The following is a 21922-nucleotide window of genomic DNA, read 5'->3' on the forward strand; positions in this document are numbered from 1 at the left end:
ATACTAGTGGAACGCCTCTTTTAGCGCTCCACCAACCTCTTAGGGCGAAGCCACTGAATTTCCGGCAACGGAGCGCTACTTTGGGGCGGGCGATAACTTCGGGCGGGCGCTAAGCTTAGCGCCCCAAAACTGTCTATACTGAAAATCTAGCCCAAAGCCTTCAGGCTTGTTTTTTTAACGCTCTTAGACCTATTAGAATTATTATTTACTGTGGCCACGTTTGATTTAAACCGTTGATTTCTCTGACTGACACTTTTGTTTTTCTCCTTCCTATCTTTTGCTTTGATCCCTGTTTCCCTTTCCTCTGTCTCCCTGCTCAGGTTCCCAACCCCCTGCCATTTTAGTTTAAACCCCCCCTGAACAGTGCTAGCAAACCTCCCCGCAAGGATATTTATCCTGTCCTGGTTCAGGTGCAACCCGTCCGACTTGCACAAGTCCCACCTTCCCCAGAAGCAGGCCCAGTGATCCAGGAAACTAAAGCCCTCCCTCCTGCACCAACTCTTTAGCCACGCATTCATCTGCTCTATCCTTCTATTCCTATACTCACTAGCACGTGGCACCGGGAGTAATCCAGAGATTACAACCTTTGAGGTCCTGCTCTTTAATCTGCTACCTAGCTCCCTAAATTCTTGCTGCAGGACCTCATCCCTCTTCCTACCCATGTCATTGGTCCCAATATGAACCACGACCTCTGACTGTTCACCCTCCCCCTTCAGAATGCCCTGCAGCCGTTCAGTGACATCCTTGACCCTGGCACCAGGGAGGCAACAAACCATCCTGGAGTCACGTCTACGGCCACAGAAACGCCTATCTGTTCCCCTTACGATAGAATCCCCTACCACTATTGCTCTCCCACTCTTTTTCCTCCCTTCCTGAGCAGCAGAAGCACCCCTGGTGCCAGGAAGTTGGCTGATGCTGCCTTCCTCTGGTAAGTCATCCCCCTCAACAGTATCCAAATCGGTATACCTGTTTGAGAGGGGGATGGCCACAGGGGTCCCCTGCACTACCTGCCTGCCTCTACTGTTCTGCCTGATGGTCACCCATTTCCCTTCTGCCTGTGCAGCCCTTACCTGCGGTGTGACCAACTCACTAAACATGTTATCCACGACCCTCTCAGCATCGTGAATGCTCCAAAGCCCATCCATCCGCAGCTCCAGTGCCGCAATGCGGTCTGTTAGTAGCTGCAGCTGGATGCATTTCTGGCACACATGGTCGTCAGGGACACAGGCAGCATCCCTGAATTCCCACATAGAGCAAGAGGAGCATAACACGGGGCTGGGCTGTCCTGGCATGACTTACCCTTTAATTAATTTAAATTAATTCACTACCACCAATTAAAGATAAACTCTAAGGTGCTTGTATGGTTTACCAACAGTCCCCGCTACACCAGAAAGGCCTTAGCAACTATAAACCACAGAGTTAAAGTTTAAAAAAGAGAAATACTCACCAACCAATCACTTACCTGCTCCCTGGTGACGTCACACTCTGATTACTTTTTACCTCTCTCCCCGCTGCTGAGTTGGTAAGCCTCGCTGGTCCCTGGTCCGAACTGGTCGGGCCTCGCTGCTCGCGCCGGTTTTTATACCGGGCTCCTCCTCGCTGGTCCCTGGTCCGAACTGGTCGGGCCTCGCTGCTCATGCCGGTTTTTATACCGGGCTCCTCCTCGCTGGTCCCTGGTCTGAACTGGTCAGGCCTCACTGCTCGCGCCAGTTTTTATACCGGGCTCCTCCTCACTGGTCCCTGGTCCGAAGCTTCTTTGGGCACTGGAGCTAGGTGGTGGGGGCGACACTGCTGGCAGTGATGGCCTCAATGATATGGTCCAACATCGTTCTTTCTGGAGGGCCTCATGGCCCCTATGGGTAGAGGACCTCTCTTGCAGTGTTGACTCACTACACAAAGCTGCGTGCAAGACCCTGGGTGCCCCTTCCCTGGCTTGCTGAGCCATTTGTGTTACTGCTGAAGCACTTTTCCCATTTTTTGAGGTTCAGAAGGGAATTCAGCTTTAAGTGCTGAAGAATCCCATTTGGGACTTCTTTTTAATGTTGATTTTTTTTTAAATGGCAATAATGGCTGAAATGATTAGTTCAGAGGGCATTGCCCTGTTAAATGCATTGCCCTTTTAATTTCCCACAATTCCTAGTGAGCTCCATAGCCTCGCTTCCAGAGGCTGTTAGAAGCTGGAACGCTGCTTCAGGACGGGAACTTCAACTCCCAGGCCTGCACTAACGCCAACAGGTGGGCGTTACACGGTAAGTTAGCACTGGGCTAAAAATCTTTAGTCCCCTGGTAGCGCTTTGTCCATTTTCAGAGGCCGTTAAACCGAGTTGCCGGTGACACCGACAACTCTTGTGGCGGCCACAAATTTTTCCCCCATAGACTTCAGGATGACATAGCTGGTGAATTGGGCAGAAGCATGGCAGATGGAGTTCAATGCGGAGAAGTGTGAAGTGATGCACTTTGGGAGGACTAATATAGAAAGACAAGGGGCTAAAAATGTGTTTGCCCCTGAAAACGGGTGCAGGGATCATGATGCGTGATTAACCCACGTCCGTTCAAAGTAATGCAGGCAGCACACAAACTTCGTGCTGCCAGCTAATTATAATGATAGTGGCATGCAGCCCAGTGCTAGATGCGCTGTTGAGTGGCTGCACACTCAGCAGGGGGCCCAGCTTCGATCAAGGCTAGCACCAATTAAAGCTAGCCTGCAGTTCTTAAAGCCAGCCTGCACCTCTCAAAGGGGAGGTGCACTATAGCTGCAGCAGGTACTGGATCTCATTGTAGAGGAGTGTGTGACCTACAGGAAGAGTGAACAGGAAGAGCTGTAGCTACTATGACCGGAAAGCCCTGCAGCGGGTAGTCAAAACTGCCCAACGCATTACCGGCACCCGGCTACCGACCATAGAGCACATATACCAGAAACGCTGTCTACGGAGGTCACGGTCCATCATCAAAGACCCTACCCACCCCAGCCACAGTCTGTTCGCCCTCCTGCCATCTGGGAGACGCTACAGATGCATTCGCACCCGTACGACCAGATTTAGGAACAGCTTCTTTCCCAGGGCTGTCATCCTACTGAACTCCACAAATAAACTCTAAAGCCTGCACATCTGCCAATGCACTTTATTATGGTTATATTTATGTTAATATACTACAAGCCAAATGTATGTTGAATGTTTAAATGTCTTAATCCAAATGTACACTCCCGGGAGCCGCAAGCCTACATTTCGTTGTACTGCACTTGTGCACTAACAATGACAATAAAAGTTGATTTGATTTGATTTGATTTGATTTGAAGAGATGCCGCAACATGGCAGAGAGATGGCGTCCAAATTTTTGGATGCAGCACTTAAGGTCCTGGTGCAGGAGGTGAACAGGAGGAGAGATGCCATGTATCCACAGGGGCCAGGAGGTTCACCAGACAGATGCTGAGAAGGAAATGGAAGCAGATAACCGTCGCTTTCCATGCAAGCAGGGTAGCCCTGAGCACCTGGATGCAGTGCAGGAAGAAGTTTAATGATTTGCACGAGTAGTCAAGGTCAGTGAATTCATCTTCAAATGCCATATTCCACAAACTGCAAAACTAGCTGAAGGGATAATTACTAGTCCTAGCACTTTTTGGGCTACCCCGGATCAGGCGTATACCCCAGATGTTCACCTTCAACTAAAGTTAGAGATAGCCGAATCCTATAAGACGCTTAATTGGGTCTAAAGGTCCAGACTATCTCTCCCTAAAGGAAAGGAATGACTTGAAGATGTTACCATCCTCCAGATAGCACTTTTAATAAGTTTAACTAGGCTGTAACCTTCCGGATATTATGAGGGCCCGGAAAACTCCCCCAGAATTCTGCAACTCCTCACCAAAGAGTGTACAGAGAGTGAGTTTGATACAAAAGTACTATGTGAGACAATTCTAAAAATATATAGATTTATTAAAGAACTGGCATACAGTTAACAGCTGGTGATTCAGTCGCAACATTAACAGTTCAAAATACAAATAGCTAACAATTCTTATTCTCAAATCAAATGGAGTTTTAGGGGACACTGTCCCTGATGCAGATGTGGGCACATTATTGAGTGATAGCTGCACCTCCGGAATGATGGAGGTCAACTTATTCCCCCTGATTCTCAACAGTTTGGCCAACAGCTTTTTTACTTCCTGGTTTTTACGTTCCACCAGCCCCGCTGATTGCGGATGACGTGGCGTGCTGTGCTCTAACCCTATCTCCCTTTGTTCGCAGTAGTCTTTGAAGACCTTGGAGACAAAGGCTCCACCTTGATTGGAGTGTAAGATTTTGGGTGCACCAGCTACAGTAATTATATCAGAAATAGCCCTGGCAAGTGCGTTTTCCAAAACAGTTTTTGTGGGGACCAGCCAGCAGAAGGAAGTGCATCCATCTACACAAACGAGAACAAAAAAGGTGACCCAACCGTGGCTAACAAGGGAAATTAGGGATAGCATAAGGTCCAAGGAGAGGGCATATAAATTGGCCAGAAAAAGCAATAATCCTGAGGATTGGGAGCAGTTTAGGATTCAACAAAGGAGGACAAAGGGATTAACTCTGGAACGGTACCCATGGATTGGCGGGTAGCTAATGTTACCCCACTATTCAAAAAAGGTGGTAGAGAAAAGGCGGGGAATTATAAGCCAGTAAGCTTGACATCGGTAGTGGGGAAAATGCTAGAGTCCATTATAAAAGCTGTAATAGCAGAGCACTTGGAAAGCAGTGACTGGATCGGACAAAGTCAACATGGATTTACAAAAGGTAAATCATGCTTGACTAATCTACTGGAATTTTTTGAGGATGTAACTGGTAAAATAGATAAGGGAGAACCGGTGGATGTGGTGTATTTGGACTTTCAGAAGGCTTTCGATAAGGTCCCGTATAAGAGATTAGCGTGCAAAATTAAGGCACATGGGATTGGGGGCAAGGTATTGACTTGGATAGAGAACTGGTTGGTGGACAGAAAGCAAAGAGTTGGAATAAATGAGTCATTTTCCAAGTGGCAGGCAGTGACTAGTGGGGTACCGCAAGGATCAGTCCTAGGACCCCAGCTGTTCACAATATATATTAATGATGTGGACGAGGGAATTGGATGTAATATCTCCAAATTTGCAGACGACACAAAGCTGGGTGGGAGGGTATGCTGTGAGGAGGATGTCATGAAACTCCAGCACGATTTGGACAGGTTGGGTGATTGGGCAGAAACATGGCAAATGCACTATAATGTGGATAAATGTGAGGTTATCCACTTTGGTGGCAAAAACAGGAAGGCAGATTATTATTTGAATGGCAATAGATTGGGAGAAGGGGAAGTGCAAAGAGACCTGGGTGTTCTTGTACACCAGTCGCTGAAGGTAAGCATGCAGGTGCAGCAGGCGGTTAAGAAGGCAAATGGTATGTTGGCCTTCGTAGCAAGAGGGTTCGAGTACAAGAACAAGGATGTCTTGCTGCAGTTGTACAGGGCCTTGGTGAGACCACACCTTGAGTATTGTGTGCAGTTTTGGTCGCCTTACCTGAGGAAGGACGTTCTTGCCATGGAAGGAATGCAGCGAAGATTCACCAGGCTGATACCTGGGATGGCAGGAATGACGTATGAGGAGAGATTGTGTCGATTGGGCTTATACTCACTGGAGTTTAGAAGATTGAGAGGGGATCTCATCGAAACCTATAAAATTCTGTCAGGCCTGGACAGACTCAATGCAGGAAGGATGTTTCTGATGGCTGGGGAGTCCAGAACCAGGGGTCATAGTCTAAGGATAAGGGGTAAGCCATTTAGGACTGAAATGAGGAGGAATTTCTTCACCCAGAGAGTGGTGAACCTGTGGAATTCTCTGCCACAGAGGGCGGTGGAGGCCAGTTCATTAAGTATATTCAAGAAAGAGTTGGATATATTTCTTAAGGCTAAAGGAATCAAGGGATATGGGGAGAAGGCAGGGACAGGGTACTGAAATTGGATGATCAGCCATGATCTCATTAAATGGCGGAGCAGGCTCGAAGGGCCGAATGGCCTACTCCTGCTCCTATCTTCTATGTTTCTATGTATATCCCAAAGACGGGGGAAGTGGTCCAATAAAGTCAATAAAGAATTTTCCCATTGGCTCATCAGCTTTCACAGGAGCCAATGGTGGTGGCTTAATTAGTGATGACTTATTGGTTAAATAGCATGGCTCACAATTTGCCACGTATGTTTTAAGCATGCCTGGCCACCAATATAAGGGGGTCAATTTGCAGAATGTTGTTCTGGCACCACAATGTGCTTGACTTATGCCCTCGTCAGCTTCTTTTACAAGCTGTTCTCGTTTGTGTCTCGGCGGTACTTCTCGGTTTCCCTTGGGCAACTTAACTAGTACAGGGGTTTCCAAGTAAAAGTACTTTGGTGGATTCTCTTTTGTTGGGTCTAATAGCTGAATCAGTTCCTCATCCTGATTAGTTGCCCATTCTGCCCTAGTGGTACACTAACATTGGCAGGCCCCTCTCGAGGGGGTGTCATGCAGACCGAACGTTTCGCTTGTTTGTCTGCAAGGCTGTTCCTTTTGAGTGTACTGTCCCAGTGGTATGCCCGTTTACATGAATCACCTGACAATTCTGTTTCTCCATTCTCGAACGGAAAATGTCTTCCCACAATGGCTTATGTTTTATGGGTTTACCCTTATGATTGGTAAAATTTGTTTGTTCCCAGAAAACAAGCTCTTGGTTATATCCTCTTTTACAGTAGCCACTATCCGTGCAGATTAGTGTGGGTTTAATAGGGTCTGCCTTCTCTAAAGCATACCGTAATGCTACGGCTTCAGCATATTGCGCTGTCTTATGACCAAGGGGTATAGACAGTAATTCTTCTGGATAAAAAGAATAGGAATCTCGAAAAGTCCCTACTACTATCCCCATCCCAGCTGAGGATTGTTGGGATGTCCCTTTTTTAATCATCATTGACGATCCATCACAGTAAATGACTTGACGGTATTCTGTAAGCGGTCTCATAGGTAGTTGCCTGATTCCCTCCTCTGTATCATCATCCTCCATGATGGGGAGATGCTCTATCTTTCCACATTGATTTGGATGGCGTTGTAGATAAGGGTAGTGTCTATTAATGAGTTGCTCGAGGAGGTCTTTGCCTCCCCTCTCTAGGCAAGTTCGATTAAGCTATGTTTGAACATGTTTTTCCCTGTCATCCTGGTCTATGGATGCTTCGACAGGTCTGGTTGAAATTTTAAGGTAATGTTTCATGTCTGGTTGTCCTATAATGAGGGAACAGGCCAATTGTGGTACCAATCCTACATATAGGGTCACCGTGATTCCATATATAGTAATAGGTATTTTGTAAAAATTAATTATTTTGGTTTCATCTTGTGTAAATCCCCCTAATGGTTTTTTACAAATTGGGCTTCCCAAATCTGTCCACTTAGTTTTTATAATTGCAGGATCTATTACAGTGTAATCAGCTCCTGTATCAAACAGGGCCTTCACTTGTGTGTTTGTGGGCAAGGTTGCCAAGGTATAGGGGAATTCAAGAGGCAGTGGCTGGGTGCCAGGCCTCCAATCCTGGGATTGTTCATCCTCAGGATCCTGAGTTTCATTTGCTGCTTTGTCTTTAATTATTTTAACTGATTTTTGTTCCTCCCTCTTGGGGGTTTCATGTTTTCCAGATCCCTGAGGGGGTTTGTCGGACCGCTTATTATCTTGACGATCCTCCTGTTGGGGTGGACGTTGGTTCTGCGGGAATCTTTTTGATCCCAATTTTGGTTTTCTCGGTATCCTCCCATGGCTCTCTGATAGTTTTGGCCAGTGTAAAAACTGTCCCCATAGGGAGTCCACTGTCCTTCGCTTTCCTTTTGAGGTCTAGCCCCTCATCTATCCCATCTTTCTGGGGAGAAATCTGTCTCGTATTGTGGGCGAGTTGGGGGTGTAAACCTTCTGGAATACCCTCTTGGGGGTCCTGAGCCACGAATTTGTGTCTGGGCAGGGTGGACTTGAGACTTGGGTCTATACAGTCCTTCTTTCTGAGTACCAAAGGTACCTTCTCTGGTTTTTTTATCCCTAGTTTCTGATCTCGTTATAGGTTTAGTTTGGGGTATACCTAAGAGGTCATGATTTAATTGGATAATGCGATTGACATTATTCCATCTTTGTTTATTATCTTGATAATCAGTTAGAGCCCCCTCACAGGCAAGTTTGAGGGCTGTATTTTGATATTGATTGGCCAGGCAACCATGGACAATGTCACAGTTATCCTGTGTAAGTAATTTGCCTAATCTGTAGGCAGCTACCAGCCCTTTAGTTGTTGCTGTATTAGTGAGTATTTCCTTGATGGAACCCATTACATGCCCTCCCTGAGTTGCCATGAGAACATAAGCGTATATTTGAACCTAGTTGTTACACTGGTTTAATGGGGGAATTAAGTCTGAACTTAGTATCATTTGTATTAGTTGCCTCAGGTGTTGGGCATTCCAATCTTGGCAACAGGTTTCCAATTTATCAAGGTTAGTTAAAATCCAGCAGGTTTTTTCCTGGCTGGTGTTTCCTGGTCTACCACACATTGTGTAGATAGAGCTCAGGTTTACTTGACCTAGGGGTGCAATTTGTGGTTGCTGGGGTTGGCTTACTGGACCAGTGATCATTGCGCCTCCAGCATTTAGATATGGTTGAGCTAGTGCCTGTCAGCATTGATTATAATGGATTCTTCGCTGTCTTTAGTTTTCTCGAAGTTTCTGGTCATTTATTTCATCATGAGCTTGCCACCTTAACCGGAATCCATGGCCTCCAGGAGCATAGGCTGCTCCGGGTCCTGCTATTCAGCCATGGTTGCCACCACTTTGTTGGGCACCGTTCATTAGGCCTCCCAATTGTGCAGGTGTGCACCGTATCATTAAGGAATTTTGTGGATTTGGAGTATTTGTTTGATTATCCCACTGGATATTCTGTATCCCCCTGGTTCTGGGGATCAACATCAATCGTGCCATGAGTTCTAACGGCTCCATCGGCATCAAAGCCTTCTATTTCAAAAATTATCACTTGGTTTTGTGGAGGTACAGGGATAGGATTATTTCCCCAAATAAAGCAATCGTTTGAATTTCCTAATAAAAAGACTTGGCCAATTCCGACAGGGTTTGCCATTTCGTCAGGACCTAACCTCGGTTAGGGTTTAATATGAACTTTATAAGAAATTTCTAGACCTCAATGGTATATTGAGGGAGTTCTGATTTAAGTTCTACAAGGCCTGATCAGGGACTTGTCGTCTCTAGAGACTTAAATCTGGATCTTAGTACCACTGTCAGTAAAACACTCCTTCTATACTTAACAATCTATAAGATGGATATAGATATAAATATAAGTATAGGTTTCTGTATCAACTTATTAACACACACGTTGGGCGCCAACTGAAGAGATAATTACCAGTCCTAGCCCTTTTCAGGCTATCCCGGATCAGGCATATTCCCCAGACGTTCACCTTCAACTAAAGTTAGAGATGGCCGAATCCTATAAGATGCTTAATTGGGTCTAAAGGTCCAGACTATCTCTCCCTAAAGGAAAGGAATGACTTGAAGATGTTACCATCCTCCAGATAGCACTTTTAATAAGTTTAACTAGACTGTAACCTTCTTGATATTATAAGGGCCCGGAAAACTCCCCCAGAATTCTGCAACTCGTCATCAAAGAGTGTACAGATATTGAGTTCACGAGTTTGATACAGAAGTACTATGTGAGACAATTCTAAAAATATATAGATTTATTAAAGAACCGACATGCAGTTAACAGTTGGTGATTCAGTCGCAACATTAACAGTTCAAAATACAAATAGCTAACAATGCTTATTCTCAGAGATCCTTATTCTGAAATCTTAACTTTGTTACATTTTTATATTTCTTACTTATTTCTAATCCAGGATATCCACCAAAATCAAATAAAAGTATCTTTTTGATCCCTGAGACTCAGAGTTGAAAACTTACAGAGCCTGCCTCTGAAGAGTGAGAATTGCTTTGCCCCTTTCAGCGACTTCTGACTTCCTATTTGAAAGTTCTATATTTTATACCCTTTTTTCAGTGGTATATCCTTTCAAGTTTTCTGCTGATGTAAGCTAATTATCTCTAGTCATCTTTCTGTTGACTTCTTTCTATTCTTACTGTCAATTCAGCTGTTAGCTTGCAGAATTCTGTCTGCTGTGTAGGTGTTCAAAAGTTATCATTAAAAACGGGTATAACAGATATATCTATTTGATGCCATTTTTACAAAGGACTTTTATTCAATTCTTAAATCACCCTAGCTGGTTGTAAGCAGACTTTGCGTCTCCTATGTGTTCCAAGTTCAATACAAAAACCATGTGATTGCTTGGTGCATCTATTGATGTCATATTTACAAAGTCTTCTGTTTGTATCTTTTACAACTGCCCAACGCATTACCGGCACCCGGCTACCGACCATAGAGCATATATATCAGAAACGCTGCCTACGGAGGGCACGGTCCATCATCAAAGACCCTACCCACCCCAGCCACAGTCTGTTCGCCCTCCTACCATCTGGAAGACGCTACAGATGCATTCGCACCCGTACAACCAGATTTAGGAACAGCTTCTTTCCCAGGGCTGTCATCCTACTGAACTCCACAAATAAACACTAAAGCCTGCACATCTGCCAATGCACTTTATTATGGTCATATTTATGTTAATATACTGCAAGCCAAATGTATAAATGTATGTTGAATGTTTAAGTGTCCTAATCCAAATTGTACACTCTCGGGAGCCGCAAGCCTACATTTCGTTGTACTGCACTTGTGCACTAACAATGACAATAAAAGTTGATTTGATTTGATTTGATTTGATTTGATTAAAAACACTTCAACCGAGTACATGATTGTTTTCCTAGCCATTTCAGTTGGTTGCATTACAGATTTATGTCTCCTGTCTTTCATTTGATGTCATATTTATGAAGGCATACGGTTCTTTAATGTTCTGTGTTTCTGTTTCCCGACGTGTTGGTTTATGACACCTTAACATTATACCATTGCGCTCTTTCATGTGCCTGTTTACCAAGTGTTGGTTTAAAACAATTTAACTGGGTTATATTATTGTGTTCTTCCCAAAGCTCAGACTTTCTGGAAGCTCCAACCCTTTGTTTCAATAGGGCCATTGTTTCAGTGTCAACAACCAATTCCCATTTCAAAAGCCTGTATTCTGTTTACAGCTTTGTGTTAACAACTCATCTTATCTCAAAAGCCTGTATTTATAGCTTTTTGCCGTTGAGGCTTTTAGATTTTTAAACCCAGTTTGTCATGTTTTAATAAAGTCAGAATTCTGTTCATCGGGTGGTGTATTTTTCTGAATAGGTATGGCTCATTCCTTTACATAGCCTCACACACTGCTCAATTCACCATACCCCCATTACTCACCTACTGACAATCTCTATCAATCATGACTCATACCTCACATTCAGATGCGCCATCTCACCCTCACACACATACTACTGCTGCAAGCCTCACACCCACATCTCACAGCTTGCATACACTGCCAGCTATTCAACCATGGCAGCCACATCAACCAAACACAGTGAACCACACTCACTGACTCACTTCCCTCTCTCTTGCAGGACAAGGTGACGCAAAATCATAAGCAGTTTCAGCTAACTGGAGGGGGACAGGCAGGCCTCCATATCCTGACTCTGCTCGAGGAGATGGTGCTTGCCATATTTGGAGTGACTGTGACTGAGGCTCTGGCCAGTGGCAGCGCTGAAACCACTGAAGATGGCAGTATGCTCATACCTAATCCTTCTCACATCCCACTTCCCCCTCATCCCACAATCTCTTCTGACTTACAAGCTGCAGATGGTGTAAGCATGCACTTCTTGCTTCCCCCCACCCCCTCACCACAACCCTACCCTTGTGCCTTTCTCATTTCAGAGACCCAAGAAATCTAACCTGGTCAGGCAGTGGTGCAAGAAGAAGAGAAGAGTGATAATGAAGAGGAAACATCATCAATCAATCTGACAGTCACAGCTACCAGCTCAGATACTGGCACTGGCACTGAGAGGTTACCTTAAAGGCGGAATCTGCACGTGGTGAGTCACCGGGCATGAGTTGGCTGCAGCCAGGGCAGGGGGAAAGAGTAGCGCAGCTCTGCTGTACAGGACTCAGAAGAGGACTTTGATGGGCTGGTCTACAGAACAAAACTGATGGGTATGCACAATGAAATGCTTGGTGCATTGGCAGGCCTGCCAGAAAGCCTGAATGGAACATGCAGGAGCATTGAGGAGTCCAGCTCTAAACTTGCACAGGGCTTTTCTCAGAGCTTGGAGCCCATCCTTTCCAGTGTGAAAGGGGTGGGCAGATCCATTAGCGCACCTTTGGACCCAACCATCATGTAGCGTCTGATGGCCAATGTCTCAGCTTCCATTGCAGCACCCAACGTCTGAGTGTCATGATGTCATGCAAGCTCAGCTTGCTGCCATGCAAGTACAGGCTGCTGCCATCATGGCAGTGTTGAAAGGTGCTTGCAGGGTATCAAAGCTGTCCAGTAATCTGTCCTTCAGCAGATTAGTAGGATTGCTGAGGCACTGCCCCAGGGTGTGGCATTGAGTCCGTGGAGCACAAACCTGCCATCCTCTCTCAGGATGACAGCATTCATCCTCCCATCGTGGCCACTCCGCCAGTGCCCTTGCTGTTGCTTGTCAGCCAGCCAGCCCAGACTGCTGCCACCCATGCTGAGGTGGTGCAGTCCGAAGTTGGGCCCACTAGTCTCAGAACTGCTCGAGGTCGTCCTCCAAGGCCATCTGCAGTCTCCCCCACTGAAAGTCAGCAGCCTTCCACCAGCCATGCTGCAGGCACTGGGGTAGCACTGTGTAGGTGCACTAGGACAGGCAAAGGCACATTAAGAGAATGCACAAGAGTGATTAGTTGACTTCTGAATTAATGGATTGATTCATAAAATTGGTTTGGAATGCTTGTTTTAATGTGGCTTTTATTGTAGCATTGTGGCCAAGAGGATGCCGTGATGGTCAGTAACAGAGGGAAGGTAAGGTGTAGAACTATTGTTGAATGGGGAATTGGGGTTGTGTTCACTGGTACCGCAGTTGAATGAGTCAATCACGGACAGCCCAGGCAGAAAGTGGCTGTTTGGGTTGCCTCCTCCCTTTTGCTTCCTCCTCTTCCTCTTTCTCCTCTTCCACTTTCCCCTCCTCCTCCTTCTCCTCAGCTGCTCATGTATGCCTGGTGGCAAGGGCTGCGCCCTGATGATGGCGAGGTTGTGGAGCATGCAGCGGACCACGACAAATCTTCAGACGCACTCTGGTGAGTACTGAAGGCTCCTCAAGAGTGGTCCAAGCAGTGGAAGCATTGTTTAAGGATGCTAATGGTCTGCTCTATCAGATTCCATGTGGCAGCATGGCTTTCGTTATATGCATGCTGCCCACGCGTGCTTGGGTTGCACACCAGAGTAATGAGCCAGGTGGTCAGTGGATAGCCCTTGTCACCCAGTAGCCACCCTCTGGTTTGTCATGCTGGCTCAAATGCTGATGGTACAGCGGACTGCCGCAGAATGAAGGCATCATGGCTGCTGCCAGGATACCGAGCACTGACTTGCATGATGCCCTGAATAAGGTCGCATACCAACTGGACATTGAGGGAGTGGAATTCCTTCCGGTTGTGGTACATCTCCGAATTGAGATGCGGCGCCCACAAAGCGACATGTGTGCAGTCAATGGCACCCTGCACCGTGGGGAAGCCTTGCTATCCTGGCGAAGCCGTGTACTCCCACCACCTGCTTCTCTCTGGCAAGAGAGAATGAAATGTATTCAGCTCTCCTTGTATACAGAGCCTCCAAATTCAAACCCACTTTCAGGCTCTCTCAGTTGCTGCAGTTTCCTGAAGCCATGAGGCAGATCAACAGTAATGTGAAGTCTTCATCTTTGACCATCTGAAGGTGGCATCTTGATAACTGAGCCCCAATGGAGAATCAGGTTGGTTCAACATTCCATGCCCAAGTGTTCAGCCCTCATTTCACTTATATTCAAGTAAAAAATGTTTAAAACTGGAAAAGTATTGGAACTTATAATTAGAAAAATTCTTATGTCAGTGTCGCCAAACAACGTATAAACATAATAATGAATGGATCTCCCGTGGTGTCGCTTATGGGCAGCCTCAGATCTGCAGTGAGCACGGTTTGTGATTCACTTGAATGCCCAGAGCTCTTGTTACTGCTCTGATTTAGCATCCCCACTGTGGCCCTGCCTTGAATGCTGGCACTATGGGGATGGGATCTAGGGTTGGCATATGGGATGGAAAGGGCAGAGGCAATGGGCGTAACCTCAGCCCTGAACCAGCGCGATCGGGCCGCGTTTCAGAACATAATTTATTTTAAATTTTGCTTTAGAAATATTCCTTGATGTATTTTTGAAGTCTTTCCACTGTACTGGCTTTATGTTTATTATTCATTTAGTTTTAAAATTTCAGGCTGCGAGAACAAAAACAAATTTTTAAAAAGGAAGCAATAACAAATAAGTCAGGTCAAAGAATAAAAAATGTAAATGCTAAGAGGCTGTTTCCCCTGGCTGGTGAGTCTAGAGCTAGGGGGTCATAGTCTCACGATAAGGGGTCGGCCATTTAGGACTGAGGAGGAGAAATTTCTTCACTCAGAGGGTTGTGAATTTTTGGAATTCTCTACCCCAGGGGGCCGTGGATGCTCAGTCATTGAGTATGTTCAAGACTGAGACCAATAGATTTTTGGGCACTAAGGGAATCAAGGGATATGAGGATCGGGCAGGAAAGTGCACTTGATGTTGAAGATCAGCCATGATCTTATTGAATGGCAGAGCAGGCTCGAGGGGCCATATGGCCTAATCCTGCTCCTATTTTTATGTTTCTTACGTTCTTAAAGGTTTGTGTCCCGTGTTGCACATATGCAAAGTGGCAGTGAAAAGCACTGAGAGTCCACATCTGTCTGGGAAGTACCAGCAAGGAAGACAGAGGTAAAGACAGCTAACTCCAGGAGTGGAACAGAGCTCAAACATCAGGCGTCAAATGGAGTAGCAATCCAGTGCAGGGATAAGATGGTACAGGGAATAAGTTTATGGGCATGCTTAAGTGATTCTTTTAATGAATTATGTCTTTTTAAAAAACTATTTGTGCTATAACTTCATCGAGGGTTAACAATGCCGTGGATTGGAATGCAACAGAGCTATGGAAACAACTGTGAAAATGTTTCCTGAGCAATTTGATTGGTTGATTTTGTGATGGTCATTGGCTCCTAATTGGTTGCTTTTCCTACCAGTTTAGCCCTATAAATGTCCCAGGTTCTCTGTTCCTCTGACTCTAGCCTCCTCTGATTCCATCACCCCATCACTTTTGGCCTGTCTTCTGGAATTCCCTCCCTAAACTTCTCCACTCCGTCTCCCTCTCGTCCTTTAGGAGCCTCCATAAAACTGACCTCTTTGACCAAGTTATTAATCGCTGCTTTTTTGGCTCAGTGTCTGTTTTTTTGCCATATGCCTCTCTGAAGAGTCTTGGAACATTTTTCTATGTTGAAGGGTGTACATAAATGTAAGTTTGTTACTGTTGTAAAATGCTAATTCTTAATTCTGCAGCCCAATAAACCCCTTCAACGCATAAGAAGAACTTATATTTACAAAGTGTTTTTCATGACCAGACCTCAGGATACTCAAAAGTGCCTCACAACACATGAATTACTTTTGACTTGTGTCAGCTGTGGCTCAGTTGGTAGCACCTTTGCCTCTGAGGCAGAGGTTGTGGGTTCAAGTCACACTTGAGCACAAAAATCTAAGCTGACACTCTTGGAGATGCCGTCTTTTGGATGAGATGTTAAACCGAGGCCCCGTCTGCTTGCTCAGGTGAACTATTTCGAAGAAGAGTAGGCGATTCTCCCTGGCGTCCTGGCTCAAGGCAATTTCTGTAGAATCCAATCCATTTATAAATCGATTATGGAACTTCCGAGATTTATTTAATTCGGAATTTTTGACTGACCAGTTTTAGCTTTTAGTTCAGTGGTGGTGGTTGACGTTTTAGAGTCTGGAAAGACAAACACCTAGGATATCACATCCAGTTTTGTTCACCATTTCTCCATAGTGAGATTGCATCATTAGAAAGGGGTGCAAATGAAAGCAAGAGGGGATTTCTGGATTTAGAGAATGATGCAACACAGAAGGAGGCCCACTGTGGCTATGCTGACTCTTTGAAAGGGCTAACCAATTAGTCTCACTCTCCTGCTCTTTCCCCATAACCCTGCAGATTTTTCCCCTCCTAGTATTTAACAAATTTTCTTTTGAAAGTTACTATTAATGCTTCCATTAACCATTTAGCCAGTGCATTCCAGATTGTAATAACAAGCTGCTTAAAACAAAATGTCCTCATCTCGCCTCTGGTTCTTTTGTCAATTATCTTAAAGAAATTAAGCTTATTCTTTTTGACCAAACATAGAAATAGGAAATCTAGCGTAGTTTAAAAAAAAACTTGTTTTATATCCCCCTTGTTTGGTATCTTCAAGGAACAGGCTATTGCCAGGCAGAGAGAGCAGGCAGCCAACCTGCTCATTTGTCTCTGCCAATATCAATTTGTGAAGAGGTGCACAAGGTGCAGAAGAGCAGATCGTGCTTACACGCACTTCAATTTCCTTCCACCCCCGCACAGGGAATTGGCTGCCCTCTTCTTAGCACTTCCCCTTGCTGGCACAACAGCAGTTGGGAGCTGACGGTATGGAGAGTTTTAGCTACTAACCAATGCCTTATTATTCTGTTTTCTAACTGCAATGCTGATGACTGAACACCTCAGAAAAATGTACTTGGTCCCTCTCCATACCTCGTCCTCATCAATGCTTCATTGGAACTCATCAGGCATGATTTAACACTCTTTGCTAATAACACTACCTCCCACAGGGTGGCTAATGTGCCGTCTGATAAGGTAAGCAGTAACTGAATCAATGCAGGCAGAAATAGATGGAACTGGGCAGTGAGGGGACAAATGGTGTGACATCTTCAGCCTCGAGAAGACTCAATTATTTGGTCAAGAAAGTTTGCTCAGCCACCTCATCTCTATAAAGGTCCCACGCACTCTTCAGTGACAAACTCAGTATGTTGGCTTTGAAATGACTTCTGAGCTATGCTGGTAAAACAGCTAAATGGCTGGAAAATCATAAGGAATAAGAATCAAGAAAGTGTATTTCTGTTTAATCGCAATTGGCTGCTTTGGTACTCTATTAATTCTATACCTACTCAGAGAAGAGCCACCTCTTATTCCTGGTATAAATGTAGTTCAAAGCTCTTAAAGAAGAATTTAACTCTATAGGGTTGTACATCATCAATTGCTCATTACTCAGAGTGCCTCCCTCTTCTCCCCCCCCAAACTGTTCACCTATTAATGATCTTTGTTTAAGGGCTCCTGGGTAGATATCCATTTCAGGGAGCAGTTTGTGGAGAGGATGAAGTGGTGGCAGATAGTCAAACCCTTCAGTAGCTTCACACTGCAGAATCGGGATCGGTTTTCAGAATGACGTGGAAATCAGAGGGAAGATTACGTAAAAATAAATTTTGAATGGGAGGAATACTGAAGTAACTTGTGTAGAAATAAGTCTGGGCCTGAAGCCAGAGTATCGGTGGAAATTAGTCCTCGGGCCTCACCAGTGTACTCAGCACGAGCTGCTGGTACTGGTCGCACCTCCACAGGCAGTTTGCGCGAGCAAAGACTTCATTTTCCTGCTGCCTGCTTTGCCTGGCAGTAGCCCTCAGCTAAGTCCGGGGGGGGGGGGGGGGGGGGGAGGGGCGGTGGTGGAAGGCAAGTTTTGGAGCGGGCTACGAGGGATTGTCAGTCTTAATCAAAACATTTTCACTACCTACCTCTGGTTTCCACCTGCTGGGGCTGCTGAAGATTCCGAAGCTACATTGGCATGTTTTGTGCCCATTTCACACCCAAAAGAATGGGTACAATGCCTACCAATCCCTACCCCACCATCTGCGGTAGTACCTACCTGTAGAGTTAGTTGAGAATCCCTTGTGCTTGTCTGGATCCATCCTCCGCAACATCAGAGCGATAGAGCTGGGCTGTCAGCCCCCCACAGGGTAGACTGACCCAGGCCTTCATATCTATACCAGGGACACAAGAGTTGCTACAGCTCACCTCATCATTCTCTGCCAAACCAAAATACTAGGGGCACAATTGTAAGAAGTCATAAAAAAGGGAAATTAGGCAAGACCTTTTTCATCCAAAGAGTAATAGACTTATGGAATAAGTTAACGGGGAAGCCATTTCAAGCACATAGCATGTATGGATTCAAGGTGGATGCATTTATGGAAAGAGAAATGATTGAGGAATATGGGATTGATCTATGAAAAAGAGACAGGCTTGTTTGAACCAGATGGCCTTTTCTCTGCTCCTAAAGATTCTTGTGCTCTTTTCCACATGAAATACCAGCAGCAAAGCATCACACAGCACGTCTTGCCTGTGAAGCTCTCTCCTAGACAGTGTTGTTGCTTGGAGCTCTGCCCCTGCTGTGCAGAGGTCAAAACAGAGTTGAGCATTGCTTTCTGCACTAGGGTTGTGGGAGTAGGCGTTATATCATGGAAAGAATTAGCACCCCAGGACAAATTTTGCCCATCTTTCAGTGATCCAGAAACATCCCTTATTAACTTCGTTTCCAGCATCTGCCTTATTAACTTCAGCCCGATATGTTTACAAAAAAAAAAATTACAGTTAGCAAGAAGGAAGTGAGGCAGAACTCTTATCATCCACAAGATAATAGAGTACAAAAGCAAGGAAGTTAAGCAAAACCTTTATAAACGTTGCTTCGGCCTCAGCTGGAGTACTGTGTCCAAATCTGGGCACCACACTTTAGGAAGGATGTTAAGGCATTGGGGAGGATGCAGAGGAGATTTACTAGAATGGTACCAGGGATGAGGGACTTCAGTTATGTGGAGAGACGAGAGAATCTGGGATTGTTCTTCTTCGAGCAGAGAGGGTTAATAAGAGATTTAATAGAGGTGTTCAAAATTATTGAGGATTTTTACAGCAAGTAGGACGAAATTGTTTCCATTGGCAAGAGGGTTGGTAACCAGAGTACACAGATTTAAAATAACTGGCAGAAGAACCAGAGGGGAGCTGAGATTTTTTTTATGCAGCGAGTTATGATGATCTGGAATGCACTGACTGAAAGGGTGGTGGAAGCAGAAACAATGGTTACAAAAGGGAATTAGAAACAAACTTAAAAAGGAAAAAAAATTGCAGGGCTATGGGGGGAAAAAAAGGACTAATTGGATCGCTCTTTCAAACAGCTGGCACAGGCACGATGGGCTGAGTGGTCTCCTTCAGTGCTGCATGATTTTATGATAATAGTTACTGGGGAAAGCCCTTAGAAACACAATGGCCCATCATTGGGCAACAGCCAGTGGGATCGGGAATCTCAGGAGGGAGATGGGGGTCAGGCCTGGGCCAGGGGGTGTAGTGAGGTCGGGGATCTCGGATGACTGAGATTCGGGCCTGGGCTGGGGGTGTAGTGAGGTCGGGAATCTCGGATGACTGAGATTCGGGCCTGGGGGCTGGGCCGGGGGGTGTAAGGAGGTTGGGGATCTTGGGAGAATGAGGGTCGGACCCAGGGGGGACGGTAGCAGCGGCGATCGAGAGGGTCTTTTAATGTTGGGTCGAGGGGAGCAGGCTCTACATTCAGGGGTATGCTACTTACGGTTTTGTACTTACCGTCCTGTAGGGTTGGTTTCCTTGTGGGCAGCCTGCGATGGCGTTGGCTGCCTCAGGGCAAACCAATCTTGTAGCAGGGATCTCAAGCAGGCGTTAGGCCCCTTATTTGCATACGCAAAGGGCCTAACGCAGGCTTCAGGCGCCTCGTTTGTTTGTCCTTACCCAATATGGCAGGCGGTGCACTCACGGTCAGAAGTCCGCACGCGTTTCCTGCTTGGCGTTTTGAGGACTTCCTAAAAAATTGATGGCTTAAGACTCTACCACTGATGGTGTAGAGAAACTAGACAAGAGCGTACCACTTTTAACCTTTAAGGATAGATATTATAAATTAAAATCGATGGATGAAAAATCGGGTGGAGCCTGATGTGCGAGACTGATCCACAAAACTCTGCACTTGGAATATAACATCTAGCTGTTTGTTTCCTAACTGTCACACATACAACATCCCAGTAAATTCAACATTTCTTTGTGACGAGCGAGAATAAATCCAAACTCTGGTAATAAATCTTTTTTTTTTATTGTAAACCGTAATATTCCGAGGACATTTACTCAGATATTTCAATGTTGTAAAGGAACATTTCCACAATACACAGACGTGCATTTTCCATTAAATATATACGTAACGAGCCAAAAATGGTAAAACTTTTTCTTATATATAAAATGTTTCCTTGTAAATTCTTCTCTAACACCGTAATGACACAACGTTGACATAATACTGGCTGTTTGGCATATTTCACAAAAAAAATCACTAATGCAATATAGGTATCTTACTCTACAGAGAGCCAAAGCCATGACCATTTGTTTAGTTCAATCGAGACTTACTCTTTCCTTTTAAGTATGATACATATTGATGAGCTACGGCATTACTGGCTTCATGATGTATGCTTTATCTGTCGAACAAAGTGTGCGGCTGGAGGGTCAGACCCTGAAGGGAATGCAATTTGAGATATTAACAGCCCTAGAACAAATTGATTTCAGGTTTCTTGAATGGAGGTATGCTGATTTTCCATTTGTTTTTGATACACACACAAAATACGTATGATCTGCCTTCTCTCCTCGTGATCCCTTTCACCACTCTGTCGTAACAAAGCGTGATGGGCAATCTCATACAGTCCTGCCACAACCGAAGCTTTGGCAGAAATGTGATCTGTGGCAAGTCATATCAACCGCGAAAAGGTCCAAGAATTGGTTCAACTCCCAGTGGAGATTAACATTGTGGCGACATCACTGCCTTGAGTGACACAGAAACACAAGACATTTTTCCACTAAGTAATGCCCAAGAAATTAGAAAACAATTTGGTCTAGCTAAAGATTAGTAAAGGCCAGAGAGTAGCAGGTAGGTACATAGGCAGCAGATACAGACAACAATAAGGAAAGAGGGCAGCTCCAGTTACTGCGGATTCCAGTTTATTCTCACAGCTTCGTCCTCATGTCTAGTTACAGTCGTAAACAAAGTCGTAGTTGCTCGGCTCCTTGGGGATGGGAGGCGGGGCTTCTGGAATTTGGATATTCTCTAGGTCGAGGAGGCGGAGCTTCATCTCCATGCTGAGGAGTGTGTCGAGGTCGTTCTTGGTCAGCTCGCTCATCATCTCCTTCCCGAGCAGAGCGTTCAGCCCATCTGTCCACACGCAGTACTGGAAAAGAGAAAGGGGCGGTGTTGAGAATGATCGACATCCTATATGCGCCGATTTAAGTTTCCTGCTTATTCGGTGTCCGATTCTTTGTGTGAATCTGTCAGAGGTTCTACAAGGAAACTACAGAATCAACGCCAAGACAATCACCGAATTCACAGCGCTGCAACTTTACCTCATTTCTTGCATTCCATCACCAATCAGCAGCTGACGTTAGAGTGTTCACAGTATTATGCAATTCTTAATACTTTAATTGCTCGTGTTCTTTCCCGCTGATAGGGGGTCATTTAACATTTAGAATTTTAGTTCTCACTGATTAACAAAACGTCAATCCCTATTAAAAGTGTTATATTACACATGGGGAAGACCCGAGTGCACACAATCCCATATTTACAAAAAGCAAGCAGTACGGCATAACTACTAATTGCTGGAATGGCTTACATAGAATTTACAGCACAGAAACAGGCCATTCGGCTCAACTGGTCTATAATGGTGCTTATGCTCCACACGAGCCTCCTCCCACCCTACTTCATCTAACACTATCTGGATATCCTTCTATTCCTTTCTCCCTCATGTTCTTATCTAGCTTCTCCTTAAATGCGTCTATGCTAC

The 21922-nt window shown here is 45.2% G+C and overlaps 1 protein-coding gene across 7 annotated transcripts in view; it reads right to left on the reverse strand.

The window, feature by feature from the left end:
* Window positions 1-20174: 20174 nt before the first annotated feature.
* The window catches only part of elmo1 (engulfment and cell motility 1 (ced-12 homolog, C. elegans)), a 351678-nt gene continuing 349930 nt past the window's right edge, over window positions 20175-21922 (reverse strand). For all 7 annotated transcript variants that reach the window (XM_085988968.1, XM_085988965.1, XM_085988967.1 and 4 more), the window contains one exon: window positions 20175-21313. In XM_085988968.1, the coding sequence (XP_085845094.1) occupies window positions 21113-21313 (201 nt within the window). In that variant the 3' untranslated portion in view covers window positions 20175-21112. The remainder of the gene's footprint in view (window positions 21314-21922) is intronic.

The sequence above is a fragment of the Somniosus microcephalus genome, chromosome 5 (genome assembly GCF_052327205.1).
Source record: "Somniosus microcephalus isolate GS21.2 chromosome 5, FLI_Smic_1.0, whole genome shotgun sequence".
Classification (NCBI taxonomy): Eukaryota; Metazoa; Chordata; class Chondrichthyes; order Squaliformes; family Somniosidae; genus Somniosus; species Somniosus microcephalus.